This window comes from Monomorium pharaonis, chromosome 6, assembly GCF_013373865.1.
Source record: "Monomorium pharaonis isolate MP-MQ-018 chromosome 6, ASM1337386v2, whole genome shotgun sequence".
Taxonomy (NCBI): Eukaryota; Metazoa; Arthropoda; class Insecta; order Hymenoptera; family Formicidae; genus Monomorium; species Monomorium pharaonis.
In genome coordinates this window covers 21646769-21665348 of record NC_050472.1, presented here as the reverse complement: position 1 = coordinate 21665348, position 18580 = coordinate 21646769, and the positions used below count along the sequence as shown (strand labels likewise).

Here is an 18580-nt window from a genome sequence, read left to right as displayed (position 1 = left end):
CAGTCCCATGTTATAACGCATTCAATTAGATCCGCGCGTGTGTAACAAAAAGTGTTAAAACTTAATTTATAACAACTGTCCAATAGCGCTGATAAATTCTACACGCGCACGATTAATCGTAGTAATATCTGAAACTACGTACAGCTCGCCGTCGCGTAGGATTACGGGTTTTGTTTTTTGAACTAACAACCGAAACGCTTTTCACAGTCATCGTAAATAACGGTCGTAAAAGAAACCGAAACGACGCGCGCAGCTGATTAAAAACCGACATCGCCGTACCTGCTCGACTTTCGCGAATACCCTCAGCAAGTTGAGGCCGGCTAGTTTCTTGATGTCTTCCTCCGTCCATGTGGGATCCTCCAGCAAGGTGGCCAATAGTTGCGGATACCTCGAGACATCTTCTAAACCCGTGGGAGTGCTGCAAGAGAGACAAATCTCATGAGAGACAAACGATTTTTTTAACTTTACCTAACTCGAGGAGGTAGCACTCAGAGAACGACGATAAATTCGTTGAGTTATTGTCATTTCTTCTCCATTTTTTAAATAAACCTCAAATACAATAAATTGAATGGCGATTCAGTCGTTTGTTTGGAAAACGATGTGAGTTATATTTTTAACAAAGTTGGTTATATTTAGCGTCTATACTGGTCTTCAATACCTTCTGCATTCGCAATTGACGTGTGTATCCCACGCATTACTGCAGATACGTAAACCTTTGTGATTTTATATTAGTTCTGAATGGTCCGACTATTATTACAAATAAGTATTGAATTTAAAGATGGAAAACAGCTTTGCGCAAGCACAAGTTAAATCAGATGTATAAAGCGCAATCATAAAGCTATCAAATTTTACTTGCTGTTCCTGTTTGAATTACATCTCAATGATTTTACGATGTTCGGTAACATGAATATAAATTGTAAATATGTTGTTCCAATGTAAAGGAAGGAGGCACATTTTGAATGTTTAACAAATAAAGTCTGGAAAGAATTAATTTCGCTACAAAAAAAGACTGGGAAATTAACGCTAGCGACGAGATATATTTTATTATGCGTTACAAGAACCGTGATAGGCACTTTGTGAAAGTTTCATGACTTGTAGAACAAAAGCAGTTTCTTGGGTATTGTTTCTTGCGTCCTCCCCCCCCCCCCCGCCATCGTAAAATTAACCTCCCGGGGCTCACGAGCGTGTTTCTCAAAACAACCAAAGCAATAATTATTCCGTGCGTTATAAAAGTGGACAAACTTTCTGTAAATTTAACTACGTATTTACGTCACGTGCCAGATTTATTGCAGCTCGTATCCTTCGACGAGATTAATCATAATAAGCGTTATTGAACTAAAATTATTTTTACGGCAAATATGCCGTGAACGCGTTTGTCTCTGAGTGTCTCTGCCTCGCGCGCGCGAAAATAGACATAGTGAAAGAATAATTACAAATTTATCCCGTCGAAACCCGCTCCTATCCCAACGTGATCGATTCCCGCCACCTTCCGAATATGATTGATGTGTGCTGAAACAATACAGGGCCTTTATCATAGTGTCCTGGTGGCAATGCGTCACAAAATATTTTAATACAAAATATTTTAATATAAATGCATGCGCGTTTGCCTGTGGGAATAAAATGTGATTTGGGAATAACGCGAGATAACGTGTTTTACGAGATCGTCATGCATGCATGGGCTAAAACAAAACGTTTTGTTATTGTCAGGGCTACGAACCTTCTGAAATATTTGCGAGTGTTAAAGTAGGTGCAAACATACGTGTATCCCGTTTAAAAAGTGGCTGAGCAAGATGGATTGCAGCATTTTTGCAATATTGAGATACACGTTTGTTCTCCGTTCAAGAAATATTAGATACGTTTATTTATTTTGTTCTAATTTGCGTCTTTTTAAGAGTGTGACTCCGAAAATTTAATTTGCAATGGAAAACTTGTTAAAATGATATAAAATACAACGTGTATAATAATTACGGCTCTATCTCGTACACACGCATACACATACACATACACATATACACACATGCAATATCGATATTGTGTAATTTACTCCTGGGGTTTAGCTTAGCACAGTTTTGCGAATAGCGTTGCACATACCAATAACGTCTTTTATAGTGGCGGTGCTGTTGCATGTTATGAAGTAGGTATAAAAAGGGACCATCGCCACTCCGCCATTCTTAGCCTGTGAACAGATGCATTAATGTCATACACGCTGTGCGATCGTATTTCTTTCGATCTTTAAACGCATGACAAAAAAATACATCGTTATTTGCAGTATAAGGCCATAATTACATTATCTTACTATTAAAATTTATTTGTGAGAGAATGATCAGTTGTTCACAACTTAATGACTCTTTAAAAATTCTATGACCCATAATTCGCGATATAAAATTGAATAAAATATTATATTAATTGCAATTTAATTTAATTAATTTAATTTATTCAAGTAAATGCAGTTGTAAAACATAACAAAAGATTTACAATAACGATATAATTGCTTAAAAATCTATTATTCTGCTTTAGAAAATTAATAATTATATTACAATTATAATAGATATTATTAAAAGATTAATTAATATATAATCAGGATAAAATAATTCGGATAACTCTAATGTCCTCATTAACTCAAATTGTTTTTTTAATTAATCGAACGTGAAAGCTATCAGGAAAACTTTCAAACAACACGCAATTGTCTATTTGATACCTATCCTCGTTTAAACTGCATGGGCAATGTTAATTAGGGCAGCAGGACGACGCGGTTAATAACACGTTACCGGACAAGCCATCCGGCTTAGATCGCTGTTACTCATCCTCTCCTTCTGCGGTATAATTAAGGAAATATTGATCGCCCATGAAGAGAGAAGAGAATGAAGTTCGTGGATACGGAGATGTTAGGTTGACTTCAAGAAATCGAGGAAAATGTCGGTTAATTAATCAGCAACCGTCTTGTTTTTGTTAAGAATGATTAACAATTAATATATTACTATGGCCCGTTTCTATCTACGTAGATTAACTTTAATCTCGGTTTAACTTACTTGTTGTCTTACTCTAGTTCCAAAAATTAAAAAAAGATTAATAATAAATTAAACCGAGATTTAAAATTAATCTATGGGCCCATCTTACAAGTTGAAGATGTATTTAAAAAAAAATAGTGAACGAAAAATAATTAACGAAGCAGTTTTTTATTTTTACTAAGTTCGCGCTCTAATCCAAGGATTTCCAAAGTATGGTTCGCAAATAATTTTTCAATGGGAATCGAAATCAAATTTTAAACTAAACTCCTAAACAATTACTAAATTTTTTGTAAAAAATAATTTGCTTTGACGTGACGTCGGAAATATTAATAGAAACAGAAAATAAACGCATGCTTCAAACCTTCATATCACATATTTTAAGAGAGATAGGTTTATAAAATTATATTCAATAAAAAATTGAAAAGTAAGAGGATTAAAATGGTATAAATAAATAATCAATTTACTTCTTTCCTACCATCCGCTTTTTCATAATCCCTAAAGCTAGATGGGTCGCAGATGTTTGTCGTTTTAAAAAATGAATCGTGATCCACATAAGTTTGGGAAACTCTACTCTAATCTGTTCTAATACCTTAATACGGACACATTAATGTTTTACATTGGATTTTTTAATATCTGGTTTTAATATAAAAAATATTAGGTAGTATTAAGGTATTTAAAATAAATAAAAGTTAACCAAAAGAAAATGTTTTTGCTCAGAGTTTTGTAACTAACAATAAGAAGAATCCACTTTGCATTTATAGAATATTTTTTAGAATATATCGTCAGTTACTTTCGCTACTTATATTTTTACTCATTTATCAATTATAAAAAAATGTTTGGACAGCAAAAGTTTTTAAATACACATCGTTATATTTTTTTACATAACCATATTAGAAAATGTTGCGTTATTTTGCATTTAAAATTACTTTATATGGATATCCGACGATCTGTATAAATAACGCTACAGAGCGTAAAATGAAGCATAAAATTTGCATTGCATATCCCTTACGATAAAGCTCGAAGTTACCGGAGTTAATCGGCAATAAGTTGAATTTAATTTCGTTAACTTAGAGCTCCTTGAGCTCATCGCCAGTTCGTCAATCGTTAAATCGACGGGCACGCGGCACAGAGAATGGGATGAAATTTTAATGAAGCGTCGCGTTTAAGTCCTTACTCGGCCAACTGTTACGCGATTAATGAAACGTCAATTATCGTACCGCGTTTATGCCTCTCGCGAATTTAATGGCCGAGGAAAAATTTCGGTTGCTGCGGTTCACAGGACGAGATTAGCGCCAATTGGATTAACGCCAATTGCCGGTGGTGGTGAGTGCGAGCAGAATTATCGATAATAACGTGGATTAAGCCTCGAACTTCTAACACACACTCGCATGGTTTTCCGTCCTACGAAACCGTTTTGACATATCTCTACCACGAGCCTCTTTCGCTCCTTCGCCGATTACGAATAGTTTGCGATTATTTCGTTACGCAAACTCGAACAATTCGCGCGCACGATGTTACTTTGTGTTTGATAATACAGAGATCCCGACGTTCTTGCCCGCCTTCCAGCCCGAGCTGCACGCGTTTTACAACTTTGCGGATTGTAAACTACTCGCTCGTAACGCGTTCGATTTGCAGTATTTGCCCTCGGCCCGGCCTCCCTTCGCTTCGTACCGCCGCGAATTTAATTTCGACGTTACGCATCTCACTTCCAGATATCAGATCTGTCGATAAAACTTGCGTTTAATCACCCAGCACTGCGCGCACACCTTCGTTTCGCATCATTTTTTTTTTAAATTTCTTTTTACACGCATGTTACCCGAGCGAACGCGATACATATAAAAAAAAAGTGGTTGTCGGCAGCTATTTATTTTCGTAATGCTTTATTTCCTCCCGCGCTCGAAATCCATCCTACTTTTTATTATTATCATATTATTTTATTATATCTTCGCGTATGCTTTTCATCGCAATGTAATTTCAATATCGCGTGCCTTTATAATTATAGCCCCGCATGGAAGTTGTAATTAATTAGAATATATGCAAATAAATTTTTGACGTGGCTGTTTTGCATTGCCGCGTGTAGAATAATCGATATCACGTTCACATTTACAGCGTAGCCGCGGATATTTTATTGCCCGCTGCTCCTCAAATATTACACGTATCGCAATTCCGTCGGGCAGTTGTCGCTCACCAATACTAAACCGCATGAAAACCGAGCCTCGGGAGCGACCTGGTTGGGTGTTTCCGCGGTGTGTATGTACGCCGACCCGAAATCAAATAATCTCGGTATGGCCGAACAAAGGCTGCAGCAGCCGCGCGGCAGCCAGCAACTTTCATGCGCGCCAGTTTACATTTTCGCGAGTGCCCCCGCTTTGATTTTCTCTATCCGTCTCTTGTAAGCGCGGCACCAGAGGAATATCTCATTCGTTTTCTGTACGCGGCCGCTCATACTCTCTCCCTCCCCCTCTTTCTCTCTCTCCCTACGGTATTTTCTAACTGTCCGACACGCGCGCGGTACCGAGAGACCTGAATAAATAAATAAATAAATCCTTCTGTACATATTGCAATCGACGTATCGCTTTTTTTTTTCCTCGCGACAGCGTGTTCCGTTTCGCTCGCTACCTGTTTCCGCGAAAAGTGCGGAATATCAGGAGCAGCCGCAGCAGCAGTAGCAGCAACGTGGTAATCGAACTGATCCGTTTACCATTTTTCCTTCCTTCCCTTTTTTTTTTTTTTTTTTTTTTGAAAACGCAATCCGATTGCACCCGTTCGGGTAGATCCGCGTTTATGCGGCGCACAGAGAACTCACCAGATTTCTGAGTACATCGTCCGGCACGTTTCTGGTGGAATTGCACAGTGCCCTGGCGGCGCTGTGCGAGAAGATCACCGGCGCCCTCGTCGTCTGCAGGGCCGCCCTCATCGTTCTGGTCGAAACATGCGAGAGATCGACCAACATGCCCAGCCTGTTCAATTCTCTGACGACTGCCTGCAAAATAATGAAATGCGTTGAGACTATATTAATCTATATAAGCTCACATAACTATTATATATAAAATCGATAACTGAATTAGGACTACGCCAATACAGTGACTTATCTACAAAAAATTAATTGCAAATCGAGGTAAAAATATCGTGAACGAAAACAGATAAAATAGGTAAGGGCAACGTTGCACAACAAAGAGAATTGGAGAATTTAGCCATTAAAGTACCTGAGCCGGATAAAACTCATGAATTTTATTTTTTTAAAATTCTATCTATGGGAATATATTGAAGTAGGCTAAGTGAGAATAAATTTTTTCTTTACAAGAAGAAAATGCTCAGTAATGAGAGCATAGCGTGGGAATATAATCAAAGTACCGTGAATGTTTCTAACTCCGAGGTGATCGAAATGTCGAACGAGACGATGGGTCTGTGGGACGAGATGCGCGTCTATTATGGCGCAAAAACACGTGGAAAGGATCGATCGGAAAGGGTGAGAGAAAAATATTACGGGAAACGGAGGAAACGCCGTCGTTTTCGGCCAGCGAACGTTAGCCGAGAACGCAAGCAACCGCCCATTCCATCATATGATAGCGGGGAGGAAAAAGAATCGACGTTGTTGGCGATTGGTCTCGCAGCGCAGGCTCGCGTCTGGCTATATTTGCGGTTCTCCGCTGCCATAAATGTTAATCATTTTTCCTTATTTTGAAAATGGAGTAACTTTTAATTTTGAAAGAGAAACGCTGTTCCCGCGAGTTTCAACGGGGGGTTATAAATTGACGCGTTCGATTTCGTTCAATTTTCCGGGTTTAGCTCGACCTATATCGCTTTTTTAAATTAACGGATCATTTAATTAACCTTTAAAGTACGGGATTGCTAAAAATAATTAGCAGACAGAGTTAAAAGAGCTGATTGCTTCTCTTCGTTGTGCTATCCATTTTCGTTCCCTTTTTTCTTCAATCGTTAATTTTTAAAATTCACGATTCTTATTTCGATGTTTCTGCATATTTTCGATAAACGTCGCTGGCAAATTTTGGTAAGTACAGTCCTGTCGCTGCGAACCGAAAAGGAAACGGAGGAAGGTGGATGGAGGGAACGAATCACAATGGTCTCGTTTTTCCGGCATTAAGGGTGAGAGCTCGCTTTTCTCGGCTCACGCGATTTCACGCGAGTGAGTCTCGTGCATCGATGGTAGAAAACGACGCGCATTGTTTTTGCTCTCTGATACGCGACGTTTCATACGCGAGGCGAACAATTACGCAAACAGAAAACGATTTCTTATTAGCAAGTATTAATAACTGAGCGAAAAACAAGCGAAAAATGCTCGGATGTAAAATACGAAGCGGGAACCTGCACAAATAAAGTCACGGACAGGTGGAACGGACGGTGAAACAGTTGGGAAGTTTTGTCGCGTAAAGTTACAGTATTAATAGAAATTAGCAGATATTTTTTAAACGGACTCGCAGCGTACAGCTAGCATATGTAAAGTCTAATTTCCAACTCGTAATTAATGTTTGTTTGCGAGCTTACGATTAAGCTTTGTATTTAACCGCAATAATTTTTAACTTAATAGCAGCGCGTAATTAATTCGACATCACATCCGACATTATGCGTTCCAAATCCTTTGCGGAAATCAAAAGAGCGGGGAAGAGAGGGAGGGAGGAGGGGGGAGGGGACGATTTCACAGAGTTGTCTGTGTTTCGCGGTGAACGAAACGGCGAATTTTCGCGATGTAATCCGATGCCTGTTGCTGAATATCGAGCGCGCGACGGGACTATAGGCGAAACTAATCGTCACATCCGAAAGCCGCAATAAAATCAAGCCCACGTTGCCACCGTGACAAATACAACACCGCAAGCTATCGCCATAATTCCGTGATATATCACCGCGTCGCGATTTAACGGCGATTTCAAGGCGCGTCTACCCTCGCGCGCTCACTTGGTGGACAACAAAAATATGGATTGTTCGATGGAAATAACAGGCCAAGGGAACGCGAGAGTAAAGGGCAAAAATGTTTGTCGAATTGCGCATTCGTTCGCACACGAGGCAGTCAAATTTTCCTCGCGGGAGAACGGCGCGCCGTCCGTCGTCGGAAATGCGTGACCGGTATTTACAGCGGCACGAAGTTATGGAGGGCTGAACAGTGCACGACGAATTTTCAGATAATTTCGTTTGTCTTTCCGAACGAGCCGTGACGTCGCGACGTTTCCATTTGAAGCGACACGCGAAATTCGTTTCGGCTGAAGCATACATATGTTTTGCCGGATGTACAAGTGCGTGGTTCCGATGGATTTAGATTTCGGGGTAATGAGTTACTTGTTTATGATTCTCCTTAATTGTCAACGTTTCAAATTGCCTGCCCGTAAAGCGCAAGCCTCTGTTTCTCCCTTTCGTTTGTAATACTTTGGAAACTCTCACGTAACGTGAAAGAGCGAAGAGCGTCTCTTTCACTCCCTCGAACGGAAAACCGAACTAACGCTTACGTCGCTTACGAAGTAGATTACTCCCCACGATAAAAATATTTTGGTATCACGGACGGAGAGGGAGGGGCAATATTACTTTCGGGACTTGTAGATTATCGGAATTTCGTGGCGAAATGTTCGCCCTGTGCCAGGCTACCAGCAATAACACTTTTGTACCGTCGGTGTTTCAATATAGCCAGCGGTGTGCTGCGACAATCGGGACATGCCAGGCAACGCGACTTTTCGTTTGCGTAGCAAACAAAATAGAACATGGTTGATATCGCGCGTACAGAAAATTCTTTTTTCCCGAGTAATTTATTGTAAACGTGGTTCTCAGTCGTATTTACCGTTTTTTCAATAACCCGTTACAAATAAATATGCGCTGAAATGACACAACACGGAATTGGCAATGTTCTTTAATTAAGTGTTCTGTCTTCGATTTCTTGTAAATAATAAATTATACGTAAGTCAATAATGCAGTACTTCGAAGTACACGAGTTATTAGGCGTACAGGATATTTCATAATATATGGGTATAACTTCAGAAATTAATTCACGACACAAAAAGTTCTTATACATTATATGTTTGTATTAGCTTAATTATCGAAATATAACTTTATTAATATTGTAATAGGCAAAAACTACCAAACATTTGTAACTTTATTATTTTGTCATTTTGTTAAGTGAACATTAGCTTAATTATATTTGTTCATAATATCCATTTTGATTTTGCTAAGCATATGTTTAGCAAAAACAAAAAAACAAAAACAACATAAAAACAAAAAGTTACAAAGTTTATACATTATAAAGTGATTTACTTATTAAAAAAAAACAGACAAATTCATATGATCTTTTATAGAATGCTGCCAATTAATTTGTCTGTTTTTTTTAAATAAGTAAATCACTTTATAGTGTATGAACTTTTTGTGACGTGTGTGAAGTTAGCATCTCAAAGTTTAACATCTCATAAAAATACTGCAGAATTACTTGCATCTAGCCCTCAAAATTCAAATTTTTCGGGCAAAATAATTGTTTAAAAAATGTTTTAATTATTTATATCACCGGAACTTTTTAGAAAATTATTGTACGCGTCCGGAACCATATGAGAACTGCGTTAAAATAAATAGAACTGTCGATATTCGACCAGCATCTCATATCTAGATCTATAAATACAAGTTGTCCATCAAGATAATTGTTGAAAAATACTTTCTAAATTTTTTAAATTAATTAATTTTGTTTATCTGAAATGCCAGTTAGACCAAATCCACGTGCGCAGACGTATACGCATATGTACGTATGTTTTGTAACAAAAAATTTTTTTAAATTAATTTAATCATCAGAACTATTGACAGGACGTCTTTAAACGATAGAACTCTATAGATTTAGTCTTCTTTGTGATCGTATATTCGAAATACGGTGAGATGCTATTATGTGATTTTGGAAGTTAGCATCTCATTTATAAAAATTTAATTAAAATAGGTAATTCAACGGAACTGTTGTTGGAATCTATCAAGAACTGTAGAACTATGCTGGATGCAAGTAATTCTGCAGTATTTTTATGAGATGCTAACTTCACACACGTCTTTTTGTGTTGTTTTTGTGTTCCGAAGTTGTGCCACATGTTATGAAAGAAGAGCATCTATGTATGTCAAAGAAAAGTGTATATAATAAATGAAAATGTTTAAAACTCTGGATATTCGAAAAGACGTCACGACGGCAGGCGACGGATCACTTTAGGCGCCTAATTGCCGAAAATTTTCAGATAAAGTATCTGTTTAGCGTTTCATGAGGACGAACGACAATAACAAACTGCGGAGCATTTAGCGTTGCGCATAGAATTTTTCTTTGCAAGACCTGTCATTTATTAATGTGAGATTTAGCCGTTGCAAGGGATGCTAGATAATGGAGGTGATTTGTTTGATTTACGCGTTTTCACACGCGTCTTCCCTTCGTCCGTTTACCTTCTTCTTACCTTTTCCTTCGTCTGTTATACCATCGCAAAATTTTTTCTTTCCCTTTTTCTTTTCTTAATCGAAATCTGCTGCAAGATTATGAACTTTATCCAGAATTCAATCGTTGCGATCGATTCGACGAGAATTCGCTTCTTTCGGTTTTTTTAATGAATTTCGGGATTCACGCGACGCTAAAATGGCAGAAATTTGCCTCGTCGGAATCGTACCGAACCCGTGCGTTAACGCTTGAAATCCCTCGACCAATTCTACGTGGGCAAAAGTGGGTCGGGATATAATTTTATGAACGCGGCGGAGCGACGGGAGTGATAAACGGAATATAGGTCAGACGCGATCAGTCGCGCGTTCATTGACGATCATTTCCCCGGTTACGTCGTGGAAAAATAATTCGTGCCATCGAGATCGTGAGGCCACGATCTAAATCCCGCTACGAAAATTTGGAACGTCCCTGATGTAATGTGCCGTTGTGACGTCTCATTTGTTTAGGTATTCCGGGAGGGTAAGCCATTGGGAACTTTTAACATCCAAGCGCGAAGTGTAGAAATTAGCGGAGTATTATTTTGTATTATCAATGTTATTATATATTTTATTCTAATAGGTAATTTAAACGCTACTTGTTTTTATTTGGGTAAAAGTTCATTTATAAATTTACAGAGTGTTTATCACTAGAAAAAACCGGCGAAAAAATCTGGAATTTTCAAGGAATTAATTTTCTATTTTTGAAAATTATGGATTTTTATGGTTTTGTTTGTAGAGAGAGTCAAAGAAATTTTTGGAAAACCTTATTTTTTTAATTTTAAATTCCATCTCTTCAAATCATTATACGTCATATATATATATATAGTTTAAATTATTTTTTATACCATTCTATAAATTTAATATTCAAACCTCAAATAGGGTTTTTTTTATGATTATAATTAAAGAATATTAAAAAAGGTATAATAAAATATACATTTATTTTAAAGCTACATTTAAAAAATTCTCTAATTTCACCTTGAATAAAGCTCCTGGAAAATCCGAGAGATTCTCAGGAAATTCTTTTACAAAATTTAAATAATAAACACTCCGATTTAAATATATTATAGAAATAACTTTAAATTATTTCGTACGTTACTCATGCGTTCATTTAACGATACGAGGTGCGTCCCACAGTGATATTACTATTTATTTAAGGAATATCTTACTTTCGTAAAAAAGCTGAAAATGTTTAATGCAGTATTCGCGTTATAACGTACGGAGCTCGTAGCGAAATTATAATCTAAACTGTCGCGCGGTCGTTTTACGGAATAATGTCGGGCCGCGTCTTGGCCGGAAGTCTGCAGTATTATTTTTCTGCAGAATGTCGCGCAGCTCCGTCCACGGCTATAAAACGGAAACTCTTTCGGAAGCGTATATGTACACGCGGGCATTTTTTTGCGAACGCGATATTTCCCTGTTCACTGAAAAAGGTAAATCCGCAGTGGAGCATACAATGTAAATGTTGACTCACTTTCCCAAATTCGCTGAGGCCCGGCGTGGAGTCCTGAGTGTTGTTCGTCTCGCCAACAGAACAGACTGCCCTGCCAAGAAAATGTCTGTTAGAACGTTGGTTTGTGCCTCTCGCCGCGAAAATCCAACGGTCGCACTGCGTGCTCGCGGTTGGTTTCTCTCCCCTCGAGCTTTCGGACGAGAGCTCGGGGGCGAATAATATTTTCTGAAGTATCAGGTTATAGAGCTTCTAAATTCGTATTTACTGTGCATATACGTATGTATCATGATCTATTTTTAATGTCAAGTAACAGGAATTTCCGATTAACATGGCAAATTGCCGTTAAAACGCATCATTAATAAAAAATTAATTATTTTAAGTACTCTATGTTATGTCTTAAAAATACGTATTTTTTAATGTAATGTTATACAAACTATTAAATATGTATTTTATAGAGACTGCATGTTTAAAACTCTGATAAAAATAAAGATCTCGCTTTAACATTAATTTTTTTATGACAGTAATTATATTTACATATAATTTTGCATGTGCGTATATGATATCAGAATTTTTTTTATCGCAAGTTATACCGACATTCTCACCAAACATCATTCCGAATAGATTTTTACATTCTTAATTCCGATTAATAATGACTTTTGTATGCACTGAGAACAGACTCCTTTCGATTTGTGCTTGAATAGGCAGAGGAAACGAGTTAAGTGATATAGGTCAAATATACACAAACTCCGTTTTCGGTATTGCGCATTCCGTTATCATACACCTTTAGGCTCGTTGGAACAATTCAAAGCTCATTCGAGTTTTGTGCAACTTTTCGGAAGTAACGCGTGTTTCCATTTATCTATTTATTACGACTAATTCTTGTGCTGCCTGCTGGCTATAAATTAATTGATGGCAAGAAAAGTTTCGGAGTATTTGTAAAAACTATCCCAAGATCATAAATAATGTGAATAAAAATTACATAGATATGTCAAGTTATATTCTAAAATATTATTTTAATGCCAGATTTTTGCTATGAATGTAAAGTTGATGTTTCTTTAATTTTTTTTCTGAATTTTACTGTGTATCTTAATTTTTGAAAATTTTCTTGATAAATATCTGTACAATTATTATAATTATACAGTAAACGTCTGTTAAAACAAATACTATCTGCAATTAATTGAGAGAACATTATAATATCTCAATACTTTCTATACTTGATAACTTTATAAGTTACTAAATATAACTAAACATTTGCATAAATTTAATTTTTGTTAAGAAATATAAAAATTCGCCAGAGAAAGTATTATTAAGATCTGTTTCGATTGTGAATGTATATATATTTTGTTATTTTTATTTGCTGCTAAATACACACGAAATATCAAAGAAATAAAGACGGCAGAGTTAAAAAGCAAGTAGTATGAAGGCGCGAACGGTATCAAGAAATCCGATAATTCTTCACGGTCGATTCTCGCTTCCACACGTCAGAAGATGGAAACGCCAGAAATGATCCGGCATCGTCATCTAGAACTGTAGAAAATTCAATTGGGCCGACAATCTCGCGTCCCTAGAGGGACCGAGGGAAGACACGCGACAGAAACGGAAAGAGACGAAGAGAAATGGAAGAAAGAGAGAGAGAGAGAGAGAATAGGGTCAAAGGCTGACATTAAGCCCCGGGTACACGTCCGAAAGCAATTCGGATATTGTCCCAATAAAAGCACGCTTTTCCTCATGGATGCCGGAAATCTCAGGCCGCAGAAATGAAACCGCATTTTTACGACGAGTTTTCTTCTGATGTTCTCTGTGTAATAGGCTTCTCTCATAGATGTGCATTCTTCTAAATGCCCCAAAACACTTGTTTCTTTGTAACTCAAGCAATTATTATATCTTCTATTACAAAAGGAATGTTGCTATTTGTTTTTTTTTTTATTACGACGCATGCAAATTCCATTTTAAAAAATTATAAAAATTTAATTAGTATTTCTGAAACAAAGTATTAGTTTTAGAAAATCCGGTGCAATTTAACTTTAGAATCGATGCGATGGAAAAAGATACAACCTGCTTTTACGATTTTTCTTTCTCTCGAATTTTTGCTCATGATGTCTTTTATAAACGTTTTCGGTATTTGCATCGTTACATATTTGGGTAACACATTTTTAAATCAGATTAATGCTTCTCTTTTTTAATTCTGCCGAAACTCGACTTGATGCCGAAGAAAAATTATCTCCCGCGCCGCGTGTATCGTAAGACGGCAATTTTTAGGGAGGTCAGAAGAGAAAAATATGTACTATCCGAAAGAAGATTTGCACGTCGGAGGGGCCCGACGTGACTGCCGATTCTTATTTACTGCAGTAAGTGTCACGGCGTCGGGGGAGACATAAAGCAGGCGAACATCGGAAAGAGGACGGCGAACCAGGTCGGTGCCCATTGTCGTATAACACTTTGACCTTAAAGCGGCGTTAGAGTTAGTAACATCGGCGGTCACCGTCGTAATTTACATCCCGAAAGCTGGCGAGTCATCCAGCGTCGCTCTTCTCGAGACGTAAATCCTATTTCGCGTGGCAGGGAACACAGAGTGAGATTATTACGGGTTCGAGCATGATTCCTCGCGCTCATAAAAGACACGGTGGGCCAACGTGGATATGAAACGCGGTTGACAATCTCCGAAATTTGGCTGATAAAAGAGAGATAAACCGAACGTGGAAAATGGAGAACATATATACACGGAAATAAAATCGCGATTGCGCGACAAGAAAACACTTTCGAGTCCTTGGCGTCATCTCGACAACTTCGGCGCCGCAATTTAATGATCGCTCTCGAGCTTTGTTAGAAAAAAAAAAAACAGCCAAAGTGTTCCAGAACTTTAGTTTCCGGATTATGAATATTATTATGCGAAAGAGATGAAAAAAAAAGAGGGAAGCTTCGCGAAGTTCGAGGTGAACGATAGAAAAGTTGGGCGAACATTTTTGTCGTTAGTCGTAAATAAAATTTCCTTTTGACGAGGAAGATCTGTAAATGACCGCGGTGATAATTAAACGACCGCGGAACCGCGCGGGAGCCGAATGTCCCTGTTCCGCGCGCGCGTGTAGTTCTGTTTTATGGCCCGCGTAACTTGCAGCTCGCAAATAATGCAATGTTGGATTTTCCGCGAAAACGCAACTTGTCGCGGCTCATGTGACCCGGATCGAACGGACGCATAAAAGCAGTGGCTTTATTTACAACTCCGCGTGGCACGCGGCATCGCAAGGGATGCATAAACTTCGGGTTAAAGATCGATGTTCGAGGTGGAGGAAAAGCGTTCCTGTTTCCGTGTTCCGTTCCATTGTTCGCCTCGTAGTCTCGTTCGACAATAATAAAATAATATATGCAATAAAAGTAAAAGTGCTAATTAATTCCACAAATAAAATGTAATAAACTCTGCAATTTTATGTTTTTAAAGGATTATAGAATCAAAAAAAATTGAAAAATAAGTTATTTTTTAATACGTTGAAAAAAGAGTTAATAACTGCCAAATATTGAGTAAAGAAATCATGTCAATTAAATATTTTATTAATGTAACTAAAAATAATTTTACTTTTTTAATTTTGTAAATATTACTAAATTTGATTATACTTATGTATTATAAATATTTAGTAAAGTAAAATTATTTTTTATATTAGCCAAATATTTAATTGGCATTATTTCACTCAATGTTTGGTAACTATTTACTGTTTTCAGTGCATTGTGTAAAATTTTTTTTAAAAAGGTAAATATTTAAGGTGCTTCTGTCAATTTTGAAAATATGTACATTATTATTTACTTTAAAAAAAGTAAAATTCAAAATTATATTTAAAAAAATGTTGTTAAGCTTTGACCGAATTTCTTTTAAAACATTTTTTTTCAAAGTCACGACATAACTCCAATATGATTTATTTGATTAATTTGAAATTTTAAAGCTATATTTTTAATAATATAATTTTTATTTTTTTTTAAGTTATAACAAAACAATTTCAGAAAAAAATTTTTAATTTAAATGTATGCGCAGTTTTGCGAAAAATAAAATTAAAAAAATTTTCTTTGTTATCTGAAAATGAGTGCAAAACAATTGCTTATTTCTCACTTTCAGATAATTTAACGAAATTGAATCGTGGTTACTATGCAGATACGCGCCTTTACATATATTATATATTTTGCAACGCTATTATTCTTTATTTATTTTTATATTTATTTTGTATTTTTTAAAATAAGAAAATATTTTAAAGCAGAAAACACATTATTTATCTATCTCTTTAAATAAAAATGTTACATGCGTGTGAAAAAATATCCTATTTTTCGATTCGCTGAGGTTCTATAACCTCTTAAATTCTTTTGTTATATTAGAGAATTGAATGAATATTTTTAATATTTCGTTCTAAAATGTCATTGCGCAAGAAAAGGTATGGGAGACTTTTATTCTTTAAAATTAAAAAAACGATCGTTGAACTTGTAGTAGCAATATGTAACATAATCACGGATCGAAAAATATCTTTTTTTTTTTTTTCAAATATTAAGCTTGATTTACTAAATGTAGTCTTCGGAATGAATAAATGATGCAGTAGATCAAGATGGATAATGTTAGACAAAGTTTGGCAAGATTGGAAAATGAAGTCAGAACAATTTAAAGAAATGTCTTTACAGTAACTGATTAAGGAGACTGAATTGTGAAAGTTGACTTCTGGATTCTGAGGTCTTTCTGATAAGAGGCGCTATTCTCTTCTCTTTCCTCTCTCTCTCTCTGCGAAACAGAGAGCTTTTCCTTCGCCGTAAAGTTTCTTTTTCAGTGCTGGAAAATAAGCGGCGGCTTCGGGGCGCTTTCGAAATTACCGAAAAGAACTTCCGGGCGTCCAGATTTCAAGTTATTTCGGCTCTCGGTTAAGCCGATCAACCGTGGAATTGGTTTGCTTCTAAGAGTGAATCGTGATACGAAGCACGAGTCCCGAGTAAAAAAAAGCCGGATGTTCAATGAACGAGCGGCTTGTACACGGGGAAACTTCTTGAGCGCGAGGTAAGAAGAGGCGCGACAAGAACGATGCCGAGAAAACGAAACACCCCGCCGAATCTTGATCTCATGAATGAGAGGGTGCAATCTTCTAAGTTTAATGAATCGTACATCGCCGGGAGAAACACAACACCGAAAATTGAAGTGCATTTTATAGCTAATCGATATTGCAATGCCGAATAATCGATTTAAAAACACTGTTTTTTTAACTTAAATTGATAGCGCGGTTAATTATTTCTTTCATTGAGCTTTGGATCGTGCTAAATTAATTATTATCAGGACAGGTTCTTATGTGTACTTTCCTCGTAATTTATACTCACCAGGAGGTGTCGCACGCATGTGTCAAAGTAAGATATCGTGCTCCCAGACCGTAAAACGTTCTAAGGACACCCAAGGAATTCCCCAGGGAATGACCACCTTCCACTCCGATTAGACTTGCGATCTTGCCTTCTCTATGCGCCTCGATGAGACCTACGTACGCGTATATATCATTTAGAAACGGATGTACGACACAATCTCAGTAAAGAATGATACTTAAATTATTGACGATAATTTTTGGCATTTTAGCATATATTATTTGGATTCCATGAGAGTGCTATTAGTTTAAAATTAAAATAAAGTAAACTAATGAGTAAATGTTTTTGATAACCGTCAATAAAATGTTACGTATTAATATAATATTACTTTTGCTTTAAATAATATTTTGCAATTTTTAAGCAGTCGGAGCAATTTAATTTTTTTCGATTATATACACCTCTTTAATAAAAGATCTTTCTCTCGGTTTCATATTTTTTATCTTACGTTTTATACAATCATAAAAAGTTCGTCACGTTTTAATTTAATTTAACACCTTGTAAGGATAAAACTAAAAACACTGCGGTGCTATCCATGATGAACTTGCCGAACTGAGAATATTTAAACCTCGGGAAACACCTAAGTACACGAGTTATTTGAGACTCATCCTTCCGCGGAACTTCGAATCATCTTCGGTGAACTTTGCTCTCGGCCGAATTACAGCTTCTTCCGTGAATCAGCGAAGTTTCGTCCGCGTTTTTTCGCCATACCCGCGCCGTCGACGCAAGTCTTATAATTCTTCCTTTTTTTTTCCCCGGGCGAGATTAAAGTGACACTTTATGAGATTAAACGGGGCCCGGGAGTCGTGAAATTATGGTGTTCATAGATTATTTACGACCTTCGTCGGGTGAAGAGATCGGATGGAATCTCAGAAAGTCGGTCGCGCTTTTAGGCGGGTCGCGGGAATAAATGAAAAGATCGGTAAAAATCGGCTTTCAGATCCGCTTTCGGAAGTGCTTTCAAGAGCGCTGTCGATCGCCTCATTGAAACTTTCAGACTGCATCGAGACGACCGTGGGATATTAAAGCCCGCTGATTTATCGTACTTTATATCGAATATGTCGATTCGCGCGAGTTATTTATTTAACCGCATATCCTGGATTTAAAGTCCGCTTTGCCGCGATATTAAAGGTATGAGTATGTGTACATACTATACTTTACTGTATTTGTAACCTCAGAGGATTAATGACGGATTCGTCAGACTCGTAAACTTTTATCATCCTGTTGCTTTCCATTTGTACACCGATAAAAGTACTCACACCGCACTTTTTTATTGCTATACCCACCACTATATTTACGATATCTTGTTTATTCGTTTGCGCAGCTATTG

At 37.0% G+C, this 18580-nt stretch overlaps 1 protein-coding gene and 1 long non-coding RNA gene across 5 annotated transcripts in view; one reads left to right on the top strand and one right to left on the bottom strand.

Moving 5' to 3' along the window:
- Positions 1–18580, top strand: part of LOC118645961 — a 200964-nt gene that overhangs the window by 33234 nt on the left and 149150 nt on the right. The window lies entirely within an intron of this gene.
- LOC105834237 (dipeptidase 1) overlaps positions 1–18580 on the bottom strand; it is a 135987-nt gene that overhangs the window by 8880 nt on the left and 108527 nt on the right. The window contains exons 7-12 of one of the 3 annotated variants that reach the window (XM_036288046.1): positions 17218–17368; positions 11905–11974; positions 5815–5991; positions 2092–2176; positions 1434–1509; positions 280–418 (exon numbers count right to left, since the gene is read on the bottom strand). In XM_036288046.1, the coding sequence (XP_036143939.1) occupies positions 280–418; positions 1434–1509; positions 2092–2176; positions 5815–5991; positions 11905–11974; positions 17218–17368 (698 nt within the window). Of the gene's footprint in view, positions 1–279; positions 419–1433; positions 1510–2091; positions 2177–4789; positions 5992–11904; positions 11975–17217; positions 17369–18580 lie in introns of those variants that run through there. The other 2 variants (XR_004963594.1, XM_028190925.2) reach the window with 2 other exon arrangements.